The 22,522-nt window shown below is 39.1% G+C and overlaps 1 protein-coding gene across 4 annotated transcripts in view; it reads right to left on the bottom strand.

Moving 5' to 3' along the window:
* FNDC3B (fibronectin type III domain containing 3B) overlaps positions 1-22,522 on the bottom strand; it is a 311,856-nt gene that overhangs the window by 115,413 nt on the left and 173,921 nt on the right. For all 4 annotated transcript variants that reach the window (XM_072960949.1, XM_072960966.1, XM_072960956.1 and 1 more), the window contains exons 5-6: positions 15,394-15,637; positions 12,068-12,370 (exon numbers count right to left, since the gene is read on the bottom strand). In XM_072960949.1, the coding sequence (XP_072817050.1) occupies positions 12,068-12,370; positions 15,394-15,637 (547 nt within the window). The remainder of the gene's footprint in view (positions 1-12,067; positions 12,371-15,393; positions 15,638-22,522) is intronic.

The raw sequence follows: 22,522 nt of genomic DNA, 5'->3' as shown, positions 1-22,522 counted from the left end.
ACTGTGAATATCTCCCATTTCAACTAAAAGGGGCAATGATCACACAATGGTAACCAACTATCCCTGAAATTATTTAAAAGCAAATGTTGCAGAAAACAGGTATTTTTCAACTGCAAAATCAGGCAAGTCAGGAGAAAAATCCCACTGATTCTGTAATGCATGTATCTTTACTAACTAAAAGATAACCTTTCTTCTGTAAAATAATAATGTAGTTAAGTAGAGACTTACCAACCTTAATAGAGACAGTTTTGCCCTCATGCTAGATGGCGTTCGAGTACACGAAATCCAGAGACTGAAATCTATGGAGAATAATACTCCACAGCCATGGCAATCTTCAATGAAATGAAAATACAGTTTCAAATTGAAAGCTACAATCAAATTTGAACCACCCTCTCATGGACCAGTAGTGTGAAAAGTAAATATTAATGGTGTCAGGGTGTTTCAAAAAGTGAAAAAAACTTGATAGCTAAAGAATTAAGACACCAATAACCATTTTTACTTAAGTAACACATTTTTAACCAGAGTTTTCAAGAGATGCTGAGATCTTACGGAGTTCCTTAGAGCAACATTCCACCAAAAAATAAATCTTCCTGAAAGACTAAATATTATTTTTTTAAATGTGCTTGGCAAGATACTTAAATAGTTTTGAGGAACTCAGTGAACCTAAAATATGTCAGTTTCTCCAACCCTCTTGATTTTAAGGATCTTACTGTTCCATATTTAATTTGTGTCTTTTCAAATAATAGGGGAAAAGAGGTCAATATAAGTTCACCATGTGAATTAAGAACAGCAATAATAAATGCATTCATGAAAATCTTTTAAAAATTGTAGACCTAGTTCTTCCCTCTGACTTCCTCACGTTGCTTTCTTGGGGTACTTCTAATAAATCTAGCAAGATTTGGGCATTTACTAGAAATGCCACCAATATTCTTTTTTTATTACATATAAATGTAGAGTAAGAGTGAACTTCCTTTTTTCACTTCAGAAAGAACTAAAAGCATTTTAAAGTAACCTCAGTTTGTTAGAGGACCAAAAAATAATGCCACGATTAAAGAGCGCTGCTTATAAGCAAGGCACACTAGCCCAAGGGTAGTGGTAAACCCTTTTCTTGTTCTTAATTTCTAGGTTAAAGTTTAACAAGGAAAATTTTTTCTAAATGTCCAGTTTTTAAGCATATCAAAACTCTACATCACTTTAACTACACAGGACTATTCAAAAACCCCTCAGTCTAGTGTATTGCTAATTCTTTTGAAGTTCTGCATAAAGCTTTGTTTTTAATTTGCTTATCAAATCAATGTACATTGGCAGTGAAAGCTCTAACCCAGCACAGGAGGAAGACACAGCTTCGGGAAAGTTCAAAGAGGAAAAAAGTAAAGAGATTTATTCACATTTAGGTTTGTTCTAAGTGAATCTGCCCAACGTAGATTGCCCACATACAACATGTGACCAATAAAAGTGTTCATGGACCACAACAGGGCAAAAATGCTTTTCCCTCTGTGCCCCACCCCTCTGGAAAAGGCTGACAGAGTGGGAGGAATGGAATCTATGAAAATGGAACCATGAACCCGCTCTTATTTTCTGCTTCGTGTTTTTTTCCAAATTATCTTTATTCCACAGTCCATCTCATCTTCCCTGTCCGTTGTGTTTGTTCCTTTCATTCTACTTGCTTTCCTGTTTGCCACTTCCTTTGTTTCAGCGTGCCATCCCTCTGAGACCCTTCTTGTTTCACGCTCACCTCCTCATTTTCCAATTTTCCTGAACATCACAATTCCCTCTGTGCCTGGAGCAAATCATCCCCACTGCTATCACCTGCTCTCTCAGCCCTTTTCTGAGCTCAACACCTACATGGGAAGCCTCATTCTTCTGATGCAGCTGGGAAGGAAGTAGCAGCTAATGGGAGGTGCAGGGAGGGAGGAAAAGGAGACGGTTCTTCAAAACACAAATTCAGCACAAGAAGAAAAAAGAGGAGATTTTATAGTCAATTACAGGGAACTTGACACTCTTTACTTTGTAAATTCTAAATCCCAAGCACTGAGCTAGTATCACTATTGTTTCTCATGGACCTTTCCCATTTCACCCTTGTATTCTCTACTCAATTCTTAATAGAATTTCAAGGTTTCATTATAGCACCAAAAATTGGAACAGGGTAATATAGTCTGCTAAACTGCGATGTGCTTGGTTGGTCAAATTAAATTAAAAATAAAAGCCAAGGCTGGTAATTGCAGAAGGCATGATCTATAATTAGCACATCTGCAATACTGACTACAATTGTCATGCTGCAAGAGACTGATCCCATAAAACCAGAGATTCAATACCCTGCCTCTTGGTACAGCAGTTACACACACAGTCCTAGAGATTCCACAGAAGGAGATGCAGTGACAAAATCCTTGCTGGCCTAACAGGTGGAACGTTGTCAAAATTCCATCACTAATGCTGAGACTATTTCAGAATAGAGTATTAAAAGGAATGGTTTCTGACTTCACCCTCCACGTGGCCAGCTCCATGACGACCCCCCTCCTCCCCGCCCCACAGGTCGTCCTCTCCTGGTATTCACACCTCTGTGCAGATGCCTTCCATAATGCATCAACAGATACAACATGTGACCAACAGAATTTGACCAGCAGAATGGAGAAGCATACTTTTGAGGTGTAAGGAAAAACTGTGGAAGACTTTGAAATTTAGTGGCTTTACTAATTCGCTTATCCACCTGGGTTAACTGTCCAACAGCAAGTAACGTGTTAGCAAAATAAATACAGAGAAGTTGTCACTAGCCTATGTCATCTCCAGCTACCTCTCCCTTTTTTCAATATTTCTAATATCTAGCTAAGTAATTTAAAACAGTGTGTTGAGAAGGTTCAAACATAGAATCAGGCTGGCCTGTTAGGCTCCCCTCCTCAGCCTCACAAGGGAATTCAGCTCAGAGAGGAGACAGAAGACAAGGAGGGCAGGTTGAATTTTATTCCAGCCCAGAATCCATCAGGTTGTTTGTGGGTAGCAAAAGTCACGGTCTTCTCTTGGGACTGGAGGCCCCTCTGACTCCCCTCATATCTCAAGTCCTTGGCACTGAAAGTTACTCAACGCTGACTCAGACTGTAGGATGCCGTGTCCTTCAGTACTCCGAGGGGCGCACTCCCAGTATGGGGGTGCTGCTGACATGACCCACACAAGGCAGAAAAACATCATGGTCCTTCTTCATCCAAACTCTGTAACATTTTTAAAGCATTTAGTGTCTAAAACTGTATTATGAACTCATGACAACCCTCTGAAATAGGTGGTATTAACTTCCCCCATTTTACATATACAGGAAGAAACTGAAGCTTTTTGAAAGATTAACTATCTTGCCCAAAGGCACAAGGGGCAGAGGTGGGACTAAACCCAGATCTGCAAGGTTGCAACGAGTATGTTATTTTGCTTCTAAGTATGGCACACTTGTGACGATGCCCTCTGACCCAGTTAAATTCAGAATTCAACTTAGCCAAATAAGAGAATAACATGTAAAAGTTTCAATTCAATAAAATTGAAGGTTATATATGTACCAGAAACAAACCATGTCATCACTTATACCTGCTGTTTAAAGGGTTCTTTGGGATGACATGTATTTTACCAACACGGGTTCTGATGTCATCTAAATGCCTCTATGATCAGTTCCCAAGAAAGCAGAAAGGCAGAGAAAATAATATGGGTTCACAGAGTTAAGTACTACATATGGTAGGAACTAATCAAAATTCTGCCCTCAATCTTCTGGTGAACATTCATTTCAAAAGAAAACTCAAAAAAAAATTTTGCATGTTGTTTGTCTCTTTCTATGTAAGTGAAAAATGGGAAATTGCAAGTATGATTTAATGGGTTAAGACTTCAACTGACATGACAAAAATATCTCATCCTGCCTGTTGAAAGAACCATATAGTTAACATCTTTAAAACATTCCAGATTGCAACAAAAATACAGGGGGGAAAGGGCAGAAGGCAAAAAGGTAAGTGATGGGACGTGATAAAGACAACTATGCACTCTACTCCTCAGCAGAAATCTGGGCCGCCACAGTCTCTTCTTTGTTGAGCCGCAGATTTTGCCTTTGCACCAGGGAAGTCAATGCCTCCATAAGGAGGAGAAAAAACTCAGCACACTGGGGTCTTACAGAAAAAGAGTTATTTATTGCTGGATTTCTCTGGCTCTGGCCCACAGAGCATAGCGCCCAGTCAGAAAGCTCACGTCGGTGAGCAGCACCTTCCTTCAGGAAACAGCCCCCTGCCCCTGAGCCTGTCTGCCTTCCCGGCCCACACATAGGCGGCCTTTGCAAGGCTGGGAAGCCTGTTCAGACCTCACCCAGCATCACTCAGAGGCCTGGGAGACTGGGGGGTGGGCCTGGCAGTCTAGTCTGAAATGGAAGTAAGGGTGTTAAATGCCCAGATTCCTGCCAAAATGAGTGTATCTTGCATTTTGATCCAAGGGTCCACATTGTCCTTTTAAAAAAGAAAAGTTATTTGGGTTGGTTAGGACTATTTTCACTCTTCAGACTGTACTTGGCAGAAGAATGTGTGAATTCCACTGGCCTGAGCTCATTTTTGATTTTTTTCATGTTTTCTTGATATTTTTGCCATGTTCAGGATTCATATGCAGCTGCAGACAGGTGAAAGCACATGGGATTTATCACCAAGGACTTGAGAGATGAAGAAATAGTGAAAATCCAGCTAGAAACTAGCCATTTTCAAGTGCAGTGTGGAAAGCACACAGGCCGGGAGGAAAGAAGACCCCTGCCCCGCCCGCAAGCAAACGCTTCCAAACGCCCTGTCTGCGCATGCCCGCGAGGTGCGTGCTTATGAGAGAAACAGGTTGCAAGGGAAAGAAAAAACCAGCCACTCATGAAGTGTGAAAGCCCCACTAAACATCTTATTTTAAACAGAGAGGCACCAGTGTTATCTCTTATGAGGAGCCAAGACCAAAAGGGATTCTGAAAGAAAATCTGCCTTGACTCCCAACATTCCAGACCTTATTAACATTAGGCTTGTCCTTCCAAACAAAGGAAGCCACTGTCAGCCCTGCACAGGTGGGTGCAGCCACCCCCTCCCAGAGCCACGCCATCCAGCAAGGAGACAGCCTCCAAGAGCCCAGAAACATTCACAATCTAGACTTCCCAGAGGAAAATGCTATCCCAAACCTTACTACAGCAATTCTTATCTGCGGAATGAATAAACTTTCATGCTAAGTTTCAGTAAACAGACACTAGGGTCAGATTCTGGTTTCTGAGCAATGATAGCAAAATACAGGAAGAGAACAAAAATGTCAGGGAGGGTCATCTGAGAAGGAACTGGAATACAAAAGCCTGGTAGTAGGGACCCTACTGGGATTGGAAGGTAGTTCCTGATCTCTGAAGGAGAAAAGCACGAGAATGTTGCTTTTGTCACCGGCTTTCAATGTTACAATCAGAAATTGTGATTCTATGTGGTGGAATTCCACCTAAAGTATAACTGAATCTTTGGACTGTCAATCATTCCAAAGGTCAAATGCCAGAAGTGTGCACTATCTTCATTCTCTCCTACATGTGGAATTCTTACCATTTTGTCCCAAAATTTTCCCGTATGGCACTGAGTTCCCTAAGTTCTCGAGGTCTTCACATTAGCTACTAAACACGTTAGCAACACAAAAGGGACTCTCCCACCACCTGTATGTGCTTCTCTGGTACTACACAAAAGGAATACGCTTTAACTTAAATCAGGGGTTTTAACTGAATGCCTCCTGCATCCTCCATTTAAAATCTTCCTTAAAAACTGCTTGGCACTCAAAGGGCCAGTAGTTCTCAAACATTTCTGTGCCCGATTACCACCTAGGGAGTCCCACAGGTCTGTAGCACCAATTCCATCTGCTTTCATGGGGTGCGTGTGTGTGTGTGTGTGCATACGCGTGTGTGAGAAAGACAGACAGACAGATGGTGGTAGAGGAGGAAGGATACTGTATTTAATTAGCAGTCACATAAGACTGTTTGAAAACAGAACATCTGCTCATTGATAAGATTTGAAAACCACTGACTCCAACTCAACAGTTCATTTTACTGAAATGGAAACTGAGGCCTAGTGAAATGACATGTTACGTATAACACAGTCCAAAACACAACCTACCTACCATTACCTTACAAATCCATTACGGTTTTTGCTATGTAAAAGTACCAACTGCCCCCACACTTTTACACAGAAAAAGTTTACCTGGAGACTGTGACATACAGCACTCTTGATGTTTATTCTCTCCCTCCTTCTGCCCCAATCACCCCCCACACATACCCCATAATCACGGGATTGTTTAGGTCTTTTTGGATTATTAGATAGTAAATCTTCACCAAAGTTTTTCTTTTTCACTCTGGCTTCACAATATTCTTTCTAAAACAATACTAGCAGATAACCTTACAGTCTCCTTTTTGAGGATTCATGACAAAGGGACAACTCTGGTAGCAAATTGAAGGATTTCAGTTACAAACCTGTATCTCACTGAGTAACTTCCTGAATATCATATGCTTTGGCTTTTTCCAAGGATAAAAGGGAAAGATGAGACTCCCCTCTCCCCCAGTGAAGACAATAGAAACTTTTTTAGCCTCTGTGATAAAAGGAACATGACAATTTTAACTGGATTTTGGCCACAGAAAAGGCTCAAGGCCCAGCTCTTGCACAACATTCCCACACAAGGACACATTTTTTCATTCTCGCCCTTGAACAACTATGGATATGGTGCCCAAGCACAGATCTAAAATATCTAAAATCAAATGCTAGTTAAGGAAAAGAAGGAGAAGGGAAAAATTCCTGAAATATTTTCCCTTAACCAATCGGCCATTATTATGCCTTGAAGAGACAGGTAGGCTTCGCAGAAGAGGTGATATTTCAGCTGGTCCCTTAAGAACTAAGTTGGAGGGATCGTAAGGAAAAGCCAAGAGGATGAGGCATATATTTGAAATGGGGCAAAACTTTGGGCATCTGATGGGGAAATTACTTTGGGAGGCAAGTGTTAAGCAGCTTAGACTTTGTTCTCTGGACATGGGGACCATCATGGAGTTTCCGTAAGGAGGGGAATAGCATGTGTGGATGTGATGCAGCCTCAGCCATACCATAGAGGATGGGATGGAGAGGAAGATGGACAATCACGTATCTTAAAACATAGGGTGGTCTCTCTCACACTGAGGTTTCTAAGAAATGTATGTATGAGGAGATGCCAAAGACACGGTCCATGATCAAGGATGCCCCAAGAGGGGATCCAGAGTTCTAGCTCACTCAGAACTTTCAGGGTCCCTAATGAGGCGATGGGTTGTGTGAAACCCGGCATCTTGGGGCAGGTGGCTCATTTCTATCCCAGTGCAATTTCTGAGAGCCAAGATGCGACTTTCAGAGGCAGAGGTCCAGGACTGCAGAGTTTAGCTTTCAAAATGAAGATGGGTTTAAGCAGAAGTAAGCTACTTACAGGGGAAGGACTTGCAGTGGGGGGAGTGCGAGGAGTAGGAAGATACCTGTTTTGAGAAGGGGGTGTATCTTGAGAGCTGATCCTAAGATTACAAGAGGGAGATAAGAATATTCAAGTAACAAGGGTGACCATTATACTGAGATGTTAAGAACCGAGTTAGGCTACTTTAAATATTTTATAACGGAAATTAAAATACCCATTTTACAGATGAGGGTATAGAGATTCAGGGACTACTAAAAGCAAGTGACCATACCCGATTCTAAGTCCACTATGTCTGATACTAAAGCCCAGCAGTCCTCTGCCCACATCACACCACCGACTCCAAGGTGTGCAAGGAAACAGGAATCCTACATTTCCCTAAGGGTACTGTGGGACTTTGTCCTGACTAAGCCACTTTCCTGAAGGTACCAGTAAATGAGAGGAGTTGGCTGCAAAGCACTATCCTAGAGCAGTGCAAACAATTTGTTCTTGGAAGAGGGAACGGCAGGATAGCTACATGTGTTCAAAAGAAGACATGTTCTAGAAGACAAAGCAGTTAGGAAGACAGGTTTCATTCCACAAATATTTACTAAGTACCTACTATGTGCCACAGACAATTTTAGGAGTTGGGGAGAGCGGTGAATTAAAAAGTTCCTGCCTCACGTCATGTCCAACCTAGTGACCACACCTTTCGTATTATAACAATAGTTCTCCATCTTGGCTGGCCACTACTCTTAGCGGAGTTTTGACAGAAGACATGAAGTCAGATCAAGTGAAGAGATTCTGGGTTTAGCAGGTTGGAAATGAGGTTTAGGGATCTGCATGTTTTTGAAGTTCCACCAGTGTTCCTAAAGTACAGTCAACCAAGAGAACCAGGATGCAAGCAAGTCATTAACTTATCTCTATCTTTTTAATATGTTTATTTGTTTGGATTAACGTAAGTTGTTGCTTCTTTGTTACAAGACCAGGTACAAATTTGAAGTTTGCCCCTCTTTTCTTTTTTTCCACAGATTTTATTTTCTATGTGGTAAAAAGGGGGTAAGTAACGGAAGTAGATTCCCTCAAAAGCTAGGGAATTCCACGGGAAAAAGGTTCTTCTCTGGAAGAGTGGGCATCTTAACTTAAGTAGACTGCAGAATACCACAAGCCACACATCATGGTTAGGTATGTATCCTAATCTTGCACAAACCACATATAAACGTAAACAGGTCAATCATACTAGTATTAACTCCAGTTTAATATTAATCAGATGGCACTGTAAACTTAAGAATTATTTGAGAGACTTATTTCTTGGATATATGAGTCAGCTGCAGTAAATTCAAGGAAAAAGATACACTGGGAGAATGCCCCCACTTACGAGAAGGGAGAAGCAGCCCTTAGGGTCCTTTGAGCCAGCAACCACATTCTGAGGCAGACGGGGTTGAAACATTATGACCGACAGAATGGACTCCATGAACAAGAGGTGCTTTTGTTCACCTACTCCACCTGATTCATGTTTTCTTCCTTGCTTTGGCAACCTGGAGGCTCAAAGCCAAATACATGCCTACATCAAGCAATTCTACAGGATTCTTTTACGTACAACCTTACTCATGTCTTCATATTATTCATCCTCAATTTCCTTAGATATGTATTTTTTTAATAGACGACTTCTGAGAGCACTTTTAGTTTCACAGCAAAACTGAGCAGATGCAGACAATGCTGACATATACCCGCCCCAACAAACACAAAGCCTGCCCCACCTACCACATGAGTGATGCGCTGGTTACGACTGATGAACCTACACTGACATCACCATCCCCCAAGTCTGTGGTTCACGTTTGGGTATGTGTAAGTCTTGGTCTTGTACATCGTGGAGGTTTTGACAGATGTGCCCACCACTACAGTATCACAGAGTAGTGTCACTGCCCTAAAAATCCTCTGTGCTCTGACTATTCACCCTTCCCTCCCCCAACCCTGGCAACTACGGATATTTCTACCGTCTCCACAGTTTTGTCTTTTCCTATCAGATAGCTGGAGCATATATGCACCTCTTCAGACTGCCTTGTTTCACCTAGGAACACGCATTTAAGGTGTCTCTTTGCCTTTCCACAGCTAGACAGCTCATTTCTTTTTAGCACTGAGTAATACTCCATGACTGGATGTACCAGTGTACTTACCCACTTCTCTTACTCAAGGACATCTTGGTTACTTCCAAGTTTTGGCAATTATAAACAAAGCTGCTATGAACAGCTGTGTGCAGGTTTTTGTCAGGATGTACATTTTCAGTTCACTTGGGAAAATGGATACTTATTTTTTACTCAACATGTAAAACCCTCTCGGATTCTTACTGGAATGAGCTAGAGTGTGTAAAATAATCCTCCATCTGATTCTTTACATCGTAGCTAAACACGTGGAGAGCAGCACTTGGAATGATGTTGAGGAGGCAAGAAAGGTGATGAGAAAAAGAACAAGAGAGCAATTTCGAACTGAAGGTGTGATAAAAATATTTTCTAACTCTTTTCATTGTGAAGCACACGCTCCCAGAAGCCCACAGCAAAAGCGGTCTCACTGTTACCACCTTAGTTACATGTTTTCTACACAAAAGTAAAGAGCTTAAGGTGCTCAGAATAATTAGACTCTCTGTCAGAACATAAAATGCCAAAATGCTTGTCAACATATGTACACTAGCAAATATTTCAGTACAGATTTCAATGGAAATCCATTTCCTCTGACAGCTTATTGAGAATATTAAAATATAGAGCAGCTTACACATTCAGGTGTATGTGATATGAAATACCTGCATATTAAGGAATGTATTTACTTTCACCATAGTTAACTCATAACTACATTAACTGTGTATGCTACCTTCAACCCTGCTTCATCTCATTCTTCTCTTACTTTCTCTCTGCCCCTTAGATACTAGTCAAATTTATTTTATCTGCCTCTATGATACATATTTATGTCATCTGCCTTAAATCTTTTTTGATGCAAGGCAGGGCAAAAGAATGAATCAAGTAATCAAAGTAGTTCAAACCTTATAAGCTCTCCGTTGAGAGCTTATACATTTTTTTTTTCTCTTATCTATGGCCTAAAAGTCTACTTAGGAAACCTCACTTCTAATTTTGTGTGTGTGTGAATTCTCTTAAATGTTCATGATGTAAAACTGTAACACTTCAAACTTAGAAATCATAGCATTATTATTTATAAACAATAAATTTATATATACTTATATTTATTTACATTTATATCTATTACACTTATTTTAGATAATAAATTTATATAACATTTGTTATTCATTGCTATATTAGTTTATATTTATTATATTTATAATAATAAATTTATAGAAATATTATTTATTAAAAATTATAGTATCATTTGACTAAAAACTATCTTATATGGCAGACAGAGCACTTTCCATTAAGAACTGTCTGAAAGCCTCTTAAATCTTGGGTCTCTCTTATACATTTGTTTATGTTTTGTTTAATACTTCCAAGAAAATGCATGATGACTACATAGAATTTGAAAAACAGAAAAGAATAAAGAACAAAATTAAAAGAACCTGTAATACGTTTCACTCAGAGAAATCACTGTTCACTTTTCCCTGTGCCTTACTATTCCTCTTTATGCTACAGTTCACTCATATGAATAACAGGGAGGGAAATGTTGACGCCAATGCCTGGCTTTACCTAATTTTCCTCTGCCCTCACAGAGGCCAGTCTTCCCTACACAATCAGCCATACACAAATTCAGTCTTTTTCATTCACAAACACATTCTCACACACACAAAGTCCCTGCTTCTACCTGGGTGAGGGCCAATAAGGAAGGACTATTTAATAGCGATATAATCAGTTCACACCTTGTCTTTTACATGTCTTTGTGTTTATTTATCTTTGTAAATGCACCTAGTTTATCAAAATGCACCTTCTTTTGCTTCCTTAAGTCAGTCTTCGATATAAAAAGCTTCTGTTTTTACCTCCTATGGCATCAGAACAGGGTGCTCTAAATCTTACCTAAAAACTTCACTTAAAACACATACTTTCTTCCCCAAATTAACTGATCTTCAGCCACAAGATTAAGCTACAAAAAAACCATGCCCCTTTGAGCTGATGTCTCTCCATCCACATGCAGTGACCCTAATTCCTCCTTATTCTTGGTCTATGAAGGCGTCATCCAAATTGCCAACGGTGGCATTGAACAGTAACTGAAGAGGGAAACAAATATATTCCCTTACACCATGATAAATTTCACAACCGTGCGGTAGTAATTACATCTCATCTAATGAGGTATAATTATTTTCAGATTTGAACTAGTCCTACACTTCTTAGACAGATTAATTGTTTTAATTTGGATCCCTTCCACATCCTTCTATGTAGACAGAAACAACAGAAGTAGCTAACATGAAAACACTTTCTGACACTTGTTACTGAGATTAAGTACAATGTTACAACAGCATGTGACCAAAGAAATAATATTTTGCCATGAAGTATTAATAAAAAAGGAGATGATACAATAGTCTGTCCTGGCTGAGAAACAGATAAGAGAAGGTCTACCCAATCATTCTTAGCATAAAGACCAGCTGCCACGAAAGAGCCTTCTTAGGCAAAAGCTGTTTCTTTCAGGACGTCCCTGTCTGGATCATTCACTCTTTACAGCCAACGTCATTGATCATTACCTTGCAAGTCTGAGTCATTCGACTTGGGACTGCTTCTGGCTCTGCGCTCCGCCTTCTTAACGCCGGGCCCGCCTCCGCTGCCGCCGCCACCACCGCCGCCACCACCACCGCCGCCGCCGCCACCGTGGCCCTTCCCGTAGCCGTTGTACACGGTCGTGCAGCTGCTCTTGTAGATAGAAGAAGGGGGGCTGTTGAGGCGATTCTGCCGGTCAATCTGGCGATCTTTCAGCTTCTTGTGCGGAGGCTTGCTGTACTGGTCCTCTCGGGTGATGTAACTGGACATTCCATAGAGTGGTATAATTTCTAAAGCGAAGATTATGACAAATACAAGTTCAGTCTACATTTTCAATAATAAATTATTAAATGGTCAAGCGACCTGACTCCCGAAGGAAGAAGTTTAACATATTACTAAATACAATATAAAAAACATTAAGAAAACGATATGCATATTATACATTTAAAATATCCCTATTCATTTCTAACCAATAAAGGAATAACTAATCATTAAAAGACTATACTGTATGTTCAGAAATGTTCCAGAAATTATGGAAAATACTGAAGACAAGATTACTGTCCACCAGAAGTTCATATTTTAGCTGAACATGTAACTAAGTTTGATTTTGCCTATCAATTGTTTTTAGTAATTGCAATATATCAAAAAAACAATTAGAATAAAATATCTCCTTAAATACTGGGTTTTTAGAATTGAGATACTTAAAAGTACTCTCATCCTTATGCACAGAATAGCATTTTTATCGCAAAGTACTTAACAACCAAAATATCATGAGGTCTCTGTGCCATGAAGAAGAGCCAACTAAACAAAACCTACTCAAATGAGATGAGAAATTTCCCTTTTTCAGTAATCGATGCTCACAGAATCAGAGGAGATGTTTAAGGAGAACTTATTGGTAAATATAAGCCATCTCTGCAACCTGGTGCCAAGCATAATAATCTATGGTCTGAAACTTCTATGCACATTTTTAAGTGTCTCAAAAGAAAATGGGAGCTTGCAAAGTTATCTCACACTCTTAGGGGAAAATGTTTAAAAATCTTATGCAATTAAAAATTATATTTAGACAATAAAAATGACAATATGTAACACAGATAATGGGTCTTAACATGTTTATAAGAAAATGCCCCACATGCACAGAGTGACCATATAAATTACCATCTAAACCTGAGTACCTCTGAGGGTGATTAGGGTAATTATTCCTCTGAACAAGAGACCTAACCCAGTACTGGCCTAGGCACACCAGGAATGCATGCTCACCCTACGTAACGGATGTTTTCAATTGTTCACTTTTCATTTTCTTTCTGGTCATACAGCTTGAGGAAGATCTTTAAAAAGCAAATCTTTACAGGATAACCAATTTGCACAAGAGAAACACAGCCCTATTCAAAGAGTGCATGCCCAAATAAATTATATTTAAACATATAAAAAGAATGGTAAAGGCTTTAAATATCACAATGCATTATACTTGAGATTTAAAATATTCACCATGGGGACCAATATAATAATCTTTTGAAACATCAAGAACTTTTAAAACTCATACGGTTTGGGAAATTAAATGTTTAAATTGATTTTAGGTGTATGAACATTGAGAACTAAGCTAAGAGAATATATAAATGGCTTTTATTTATAAAGCAAAGGATTTTTGTTTTCTGCTTTCTTTAATTTGGAATCAATAAAGGCACTTTATTGTACATTATTGCTCTGTGTTATTTTAATGAAATTAAACTACAATAACCTATTAAATGAAGACAATTTTTTTTTTTTGCTTAACTCTAATGGTGATTTAAATCATATTGTTGTCTAAAATTGCAAAGGACACCATTCACAAAACAGTAACTGTAGGGCATCCGTCTAAAAGACTGCTAAAATGAGGCAAGTCAGACTTTCTTCGTCCGGCAATGAGTCACCAGCCAAGGCTTTTCACAATGTCACTGAAATCAGACCCAACCCAACCAGATCCAAGCTCCAACAAATGCTCAAGTATTTAATGTGTACTGTGTCAAAGTACTGAATACTTTTTAAAAAATTAGTTAATTAACTGAATTTTTTGTATTTATCCAAATGGTTTCATGGAAGACGCCCACTCTCTGACATTTTAAAGTGTTATGATACTAGGTAAGAAGACTAGAGAGGCAGGAAGTTATCGATGCCTCTTATTAAAGTACTGGTTTCATCTTTTGCTATCATCTTGCCACATCCTCTTATAACAGCACCTCATTCTTCTGAATTATAGTAAATTTCTTTCTAATGACTATTACAAAAAAGTCAAATTCTATCCCCAAGTTACAAAGGGATATAGGGTATTTCACCTAAAATACCCATCTCAAATTTTTCTCTTGTTAATAAAAAAATCCAATGGGATTTGAACATACAGGGGGAAATGCATATATATATATACATGTAAAATATTTAAGAGAAATATATAAATGTATATATATATACATGTAAAATATTTAAGAGAAAGTGAGGTGATAACTTCCTCCAAAACTAACAGGCATTTCTCTCTCTTACAATTTATCTGTAAACCAACGTAATAAATGTTTTTGAAACAATAAAACACTTCAATTCACAGAAGAAAATCACTTTGTAAAGTCCTAGAGGTTAAAATCTCAGTATCTGGTTTCGCAGTTTCCATTTTGATAGAGAAGGGCTTTAGACTAAACTAACGCCAAGGCCAAAACTAAAAAGACATAATGCCGGTATCTCTGAGACTCTTTTTCATTTCAAGATAAGTATCTGCCTAACAACGAGTGGACTGTGGCTGCACTAATGGCTATCCTTAAACTAAAAACAGGGTTCAGGAAGACCACGTCAACAGTGCAGGGATTTTGAGTTCTGCCAAGATTGCAACAGAGCATCCAGGAAACCCAGAGGTGACCGAGACCTCAGTCTTCTATCATTGGAAATGGGGCACAAAGCCCTTTTCAAGTTCCCTTCTACTGCAAGACCACACGGATGCCTCAGAAGCAACACGCTGCAGCTCTACCCCAGGCCGCTCTCACATAAAAATGTTAACAGGACATGGGAACAGATGATAGATTACTGCCCCTTTTCTGAAACAAAAAGTGGCTAACCTGTTCCCTGCTCTCTGTGGGGTGGGACGGGGGCAGAAATTGGAAAAATATAAAGAAAGAGCTGCAAGACACAATTCAGAACAAAAGAAGCTAGGAATTTCCCATGAGTTTTTTATACAGCAGGTGGAACCTCTTCTACCATGCTTGTTACAGAAGAAACAAAGGGCTCTCTGGTTCTCTTAAGCCACTTAAGTGTTGCGACCAGTTCCAACAGCCCCTGATACCAGCAATTTTCTCACCTTGCTCGCCATATATAGTAGGGGGAAGATGATGTTGAGGAAAAAACTGAGGCGGCATATCTCCAGGTCCAGTAACAGGTGGGTAGTAAGCCGTGTGTGAGTTGTGAATAAAATGCGGATGGTGAGTCAGGTAGGGGGGTAGGTGATGGGTTGGAGACATGGCCGAGGGGTAGCTTGGCGGGTAACACTCAGGAGACTGGGGGGTGACCACCACCCGGCGGACGCCGGTATTGTCTTCAATCACCTGAAGAAAACAGCAAAAGGAATGTAGTACGTTATTAGCAAAGATCCTGGGACTATACATAGTATTTAATTACTTCCCCCTTAATTTTAATTTTCTTTCCTACATAGGGAAAAAAAGAATCAGTGCATGTTGAATTCAAGTTCTCTATTTCAACCAGCTAAATGAGTTTTAAAAATATTTAATAGTTAAAACTTATGAAAATAAACTTTTCACCAACCACCTGATTCTGATTACACAAAACGTTTTGGAGAGATCAACAGCTCGACAATAAATCTCGTTTGTCTCATAAAATTTTCACAGCTGAAGAAGACTTCTGGAGACTTCATCTAAGACAAGTTGAATTTAATGTGTGCTTAAGCTGATTTTAGGAACGGCTTTGATGATCAATTAAGTGGTTTTCCAGAAAGAGACTTTCTGGGCCACTTACACTCTTTAGAGGGCTGAGCTTCCAGATCTGCCTGGTAGCTCTTGACCCCACTCCTGCTTTAGCAAGCACAGTTCCATGACATTGGGGTTTTAGGAAACAAAGGGAACATTAACTTCAGAAAACATAAGTGTACTGAAAGGTCATTTAATCTGAGACCAAGGATGCGGATGAGAGGATCCCAAGAAACCAGACACTTGAACAATCCCAAATCAAGGACACTTCTGCTCCCAAAATGTCCTGATGATGCAATGAGTAACGTGAGGAGACACTGTGACAGGGGACCTGCTATGGGCAGAGTGAGCCAACCAACATTCTATCCATCCTTTCTTCAAATGATTTTGTAAAAATTGAACCAAAATAAGGTAACATATGAGTATAATGCCAATGTTTATGGGTTCTGTGGCTAACTGCATGCTGTTTGCTCTAGGAGCAAACAATTTTGTTGAGACACAAGATAAGAAATAATACAACAGATTACATAATCAAAAGGTAAAGTTGTGGGGTACAGAGAACAAGAGTATGAAATGGCAGGTTCAGAGTAAGGCTTCAGGGACTCAAAGAATCAGTAGGGCTGAGGCAGCTGAGAGCACGGCCCCCTGCGTTAGGGCCCTGCAAGGAAGCAGACAATGACGGCACAAGAGTAAACTTGGAAGCCAGGACCAGGCTTCCAAAGAGAGCAGATGGTCTAATCAAGCACTTGAGACAGTCCGGCACACACTGATAGGAAATTTTATTTAAAAGAGAAGGAAAGAAAGAGAGAAAGAAAGGAAGAAGGGAAGAAGGGAAGAAAGGAAGGGAGGAAGGAAGGAAACAACTGAAAATTACACTTGTACATCGAAATAGATTTCTCATTACACCTCAGGAAGCTGACTGTAGGACAAAATAAAATGACTTAATCATGTCTAAAGCATTCTAATAAAATTATACTAAGCTTTGTTTTTTAAAATACTTCTTGAGAGAAAAAAATGGAAAGTTTATCAATGTTAGTTGGTACTTCAGCATAAGAGATAGCTTTAATTTTAATTAACAGCCATTAATCTTTATGTTAAGAAAACAAAAATCTTTATTAATGATTACACATTAACATATAGTTTTAGAATTAACTACTATGTTAATAGTTCATTAATAAAGCAAATTAAGACTCTGAGTCATCCTACTAAAGCTCAGGATGTGGCTTTTTACATATCTCTAACAAATGTAATCTCTTCCAGGCTCTGGCAAGCTAATCACGTTACCCCCACTTAGGCTGTTAAGTTACAGATATATGTGAAATGATGCTTAAACCACGACACTAGAAATTCTAATACATATGCTGATAAATATCATCAAAACATTTCCTTTTTTTTTTAAATTTTAAATTTTCTATTGTAAAATATTACAGAAATGCAGAGGACTGCACTTAAAAACATGTAACAATGAATTATTCTGAATCAAACATTCTCACTTCTTTACTTTTCATCATTGGTTTGTTATGTAACTGTATATCCCTAAACTTGATAGGCTGGTTTTTCACATTCACATTTTTTGAAGTAGTTTTATTGGGGTATAACAGCCACGCTGAAAACTGCTTCTATATAAAGTGGACAGTTTGGTATGTTTTCACACAGGTAAAAGCATCTTCTATTTTGTCCAAAATGCAAAGCGTGACTATGAGAGCACATTTTGTACAATTTTAGTATAAATATGGGTTTTTCTTACCACTTGGTACAAATATGCATTACTCTATATTGTCTTTTTTCTCCTCACCCTGCCACTAGCTATTAAGAAAAAAGTAGGACATATTCTAGATGCCCCCCCTCTCATGGAACCTTCATTTACTCCTGTGCTAGACACTGGAAGGTCCACAGAAGCAAAGTATTAGTTTTCTAGAAACTTACAACCTTGAGTATTTCAGTCAATGTCAAACTTCCAATGGTCAAGCAGCCATCAAGACTTGACGGAGGTAGTTAAACAAAAGCAGGGCTCTCACCAAATATGAGGAACAACCGTGGGCTTGTAAACAGGGGTAGTTAGAATGAAGAGAAATTATTTTCATTTCTCATATAGTTTCTGAACTGTTAAAGCGCTTTTAAAAAGAGGCAAAAAGCACTAACAAAGATAAGAATTCTAGTCAAGGGGGAAAAAACAAAATAAGAGATACAGAGCTGAAACATTACCTTTTTACTACTATATTTTGTAAGAATAAGTTATTTCCACTAACTATAAAAATTAATGTCTGAAGTATAAATTAATCTTCACCAAAAAAAGTTTCCCGTTAGGGAACTAAGTAGCATTTTGAAGCCACAAATTGCCTGTGTATATGAAAACTGTCTGACAGCCCCATTTTAAATTATCTTAAATTATTCTGTGGTATTTGTGAAAGACATCTATTTACATGTACATGAGTAATGAGGATACTTTTGGAGACCTGTTCCTTTAACCCATCAAAGCTTACCTTATGATTAAAAATATTTTTAAGAAATGAAATATTCTGAAATAATTAGAAACAAAAATCAAAAAATTTGTGCCGAGTATTTTGCTTATTGTTCTTCCATAATACAAGTTGCAGCATATTTAATTATCAAATCTAGTTTTGATCTATGTCTAAGGAAATTATGCCTATGTTCTTCCAAAGAAAAAGAAGTCTGAAGAGCAAATAATAATGCACAAAATAAAAAGCAACTCAGGAAATGGAAGCAATAACATTCTTTGTTTAAAAAACATGGTTCATAAAGAAATACATTACTGTAGCAGAAGAATTCAGACATTAGAAAGAGTTCAGTCCCAAAATCCTGAGGCAATAAAATGTGCCCTCAGTCTTCTCTAATGACCATGGAAAAGACAATTCGTTTCCTTTGTGGGTGAATGAAATTGTGACCATGTCCAAAGGCAGACAAATCACCTGTATTCAATTCAACAACTACTTCCTGACACATTCTGTGAGCAAAGCACTGGATATTCAAAGGTGAGAAAAAAAAATAGGTGCTTAACAGTAAGGTTTATCTTACTTTAGCCTAAAAATAATATATAAAGGAAAAAATTAGACTAAGTCCTAGTGAGTTTTTTCCCCCCAGAAATCAGCGCAAAGTATTACTTTTTCAGAAATCAAAAGCAAGTATTCTTCATCTAGATGTTTTCTAGCTCTATGATTCAACAAAACAGTCACTCACATATCTTCTCCAGAGAAGCACAGACCCTTAGAAAACAACCACTGTGCCAGGCCCTCGGTTGCCACCCATATGGACTGACTTATATGCCCCCCTCCCTGCCCCCACCAGTTCATATATTTAAGTCCAAACCCCCAGTAACTCATCATGTAACTGTATTTGAAGATAGCATCTTTAAAGAGGTAATTATGGTAAAATGAGGTCATATGGGTGGCTCCTGCTCCAGTATCACTGACATCGTTATGAAAAAAGGAAGGACGCAGACAGGCAGAAGGAAGGTCATGTGAGGACACCAAGGGAAGAGGGTCATCTAAGAGCCAAGAAGAGGGGCCTCAGAAGAAACCAAAGTTGCAGCCTCCAGAATCATGAGGAAATAATTTCTGCTGTTTAAGCCACCCAGTCTTCGGTACTTTGTTATGGTAGTCCTAGCAAATTAATACACCTCCCAGGTTCCCCCTATCTGACGTTCCACCAGCCTCGTCTGCTTAAAAAACAAAACTAACAAACAAAACATCTTTAAAAAGTTATGCATTTATCTTCCATGGACAGTCATCTTCTTCAGGCTAAAGAAGAAAGTCAACTTGATGGCAAATAGCAACCAGTTTGAGTTTTTTCCCTGTCCTTTTATTCTGCTCTGTAAGTATTCACTGAGAAACTTGTGCATGCCTAGTATTCTCTGCTATCCTGTGGCCCAGACACAAGGATGAGAGGCTAGAGAATAAGGCACAAAAGGGAGAACATTCACCTTGCTTGCCTCAGTGTTTAAAGCTATGACCAAGAGAACCGTTAAAATGAGATGGCCTGAAGTGAGATGGCCTGGGGTAGCAGCCAGAGGAAGTGCTGCTGGGAGCGGCCCACACGGAGGGAGAGGAGAGAGTCAGAACCAGTGCTGTGGTCAGCCAGCTGCTCGTCATGGGTCATCTCATTTAACTCCCTTAGCTCCTGGAGAATTGGATGTTAGCACCTGCTGTACACGAGAAAACCAAGGCACAGCATGATTAAAATGTACGTCTAGTGCAACTGTAGAACCAGGTTTTCATCCCGGTCTGTACTCCAAAGTTTTCATTATGTAGAGAGTCATACACAAGTTAGATCTGCTGTGAAAGAAATATGAAAATAATGAGCTACAAGAAATAGGACAGCTAGGTTGTTAACAGATGTGAAAGGATTCGAGATACAATCAATACTTATTGAACACCTGTTGCTCTGCTTTAATACCCTCTCCATGAACCGAGGCAGCATATGTTAAGGTCCTAGAACAGTAACGGATACGAAACAGAAAAACCTTACCCAGCAATTACTACTGTTAATATTACCACCTCTTTTAAATCTTCCCAGCAATCCTGGGAGGCATATAGTTATCCCCACATTTGAGAAAAAAGAGGAATGAAGTTCAGAAAAGTTAAGCTAACTCATTCCATATATATATATATATACACATATATATATATATATACACACACATATATATATATACACATATATATATATGTATGTATGTATGTGTATATATATGTATAGAATAAAATGGATCTCTTAAAAACACTTACACGTGTCTTTTCTTATAGTTAACAGAAAAAGTAGGTAGTTTCCCTTACTAAATTGAAATGCTCCACAGGAATTTTAATAAACTCTTTCAATTCCTAAAACTCTCTCCTACTTCTTCTGGGTTATAAGCAACAAGAATCAAAAGAGGAGCTTCAGTGGTAGGAGGCACAAGAAACATGCCTTTAAAGGCTGCCCCGATGACCAGTGATGATCCAGGACGCGGGCAGAACAGGCTGCACGTGGACACACAGGAGCCGGCCAGCACGGGGCTGGCCGCAGCGCCGAGAAAACCACTGAGTGAGCTGCCCGCACACAGAAAACTGGGACCAAAAGAGTTTGCGAAAGTTGTGCTCAGACTCAATTCCAAACTAGGGCCAAAAGACTTGGAAGTGGGCTCCCAGGCCATTCTGGTACAGGAAGAAGTCTCAGCTAAAACTGAGCTCGCAAGCAGTGAACAAGGAGAGGAAAAATAGAACAGCCACGTGGACGGAGGGAAGGGCAGGCAAGCAGTCAAGCCTTCTCCCAGCCAGAATGGTACCCATCCACCAGCACCCTCTATCCTGTAGCGCAGGTTACAGATCTGCCTTTCCCACCAACTGCAAGTCCCTCGAGATATCTGGGCCCAATATATGTTATTGAATAAATGAATGAAAAAGCAAGCAAGCAAAAAAAAAAGTTTATCTGCTTAGATTTAATGTCTACCAAGAGCTATTATTTAACACATTCTTTATCAAATTTTCTCCCTGTAACTCTGGTAAATATCTGACATCTTACTCTAAAATGTCAGATGATCTAAAACCAGTTAATTCCAAATCTGTCATTCCTGACACTCTTAAGTATGATTTTTACCACAAGAAAACACAGGAAATTTATACATTTCCAATATAAGTTCTATTTCAAACCCGAGTGGTTTTATTTTATTCATCATCAACCAGGGAACACAAGAGCGTGAGCTCTCAACCCTTGGTTTCTGCACTAATTCCTCACTCTGCATTTTCTAATACAGTGAACAGCACAAAAGAGGAAAACCAAGTCTGTCTGTTCTTCATGGAGAGACAGCAGAGACTCAAAACTTAAGGACTGCACTTTCCCTAGACCAAACCCTTTTTTTTTTGCTGCTATGTATCAAACTCCTACCACCATCATTCAAGTACCACTAGAAAAAAGTGAAAACAGGGATAAAGGAATATTCAAAGGGTAACCGAAGACTTACAGGAGCAAGCAGTCATTCTATCTTACAGATGAAGTTAAGTTACCTGACTTAAAAATGGTGGCAGCATTGAATGTATTTCCCAAATCGCCTGACTAACTTGTCTTGCTTTTCAAATGTAATGACTATAACTATGGTTGAAACTCCCAAAGTTACTTCTCAGTCTCATTTCTCTTCACATTTATAACAGCCAACACTGATGAAATAATACGTGCTCTTTCCAATGTTCCATGATCATGACTGTCCTGAGACAATAAACCCTCTCCGTTTAGGACCAGCTCCTTTTACCACTCAGCATGGTTATTTTTGTAGTGAAACGGAAAAATAAATTATTGGTGATGTTTCTAGGTTGTTAAAAGCCTTTATATAATATCAAAGGACTACCCTGCAGTGTAGTTGCAGATTGATAATATCCTTTCCTGAAATCAAGAAAAAAAATTTCAAAAATCTGAAAATTCCGATTACTTTTCTCAAACAGTTCTTGCCAGTGATTAAGTAAACTAATTTTCATCTGCTTCATAGGTAACCAAACCTAAGGTTTTTAAGTGATAAGG

This window comes from Vicugna pacos, chromosome 1 (genome assembly GCF_048564905.1).
Source record: "Vicugna pacos chromosome 1, VicPac4, whole genome shotgun sequence".
Lineage (NCBI taxonomy): Eukaryota > Metazoa > Chordata > Mammalia > Artiodactyla > Camelidae > Vicugna > Vicugna pacos.
This window is presented reverse-complemented; position numbering and strand designations above follow the sequence as displayed.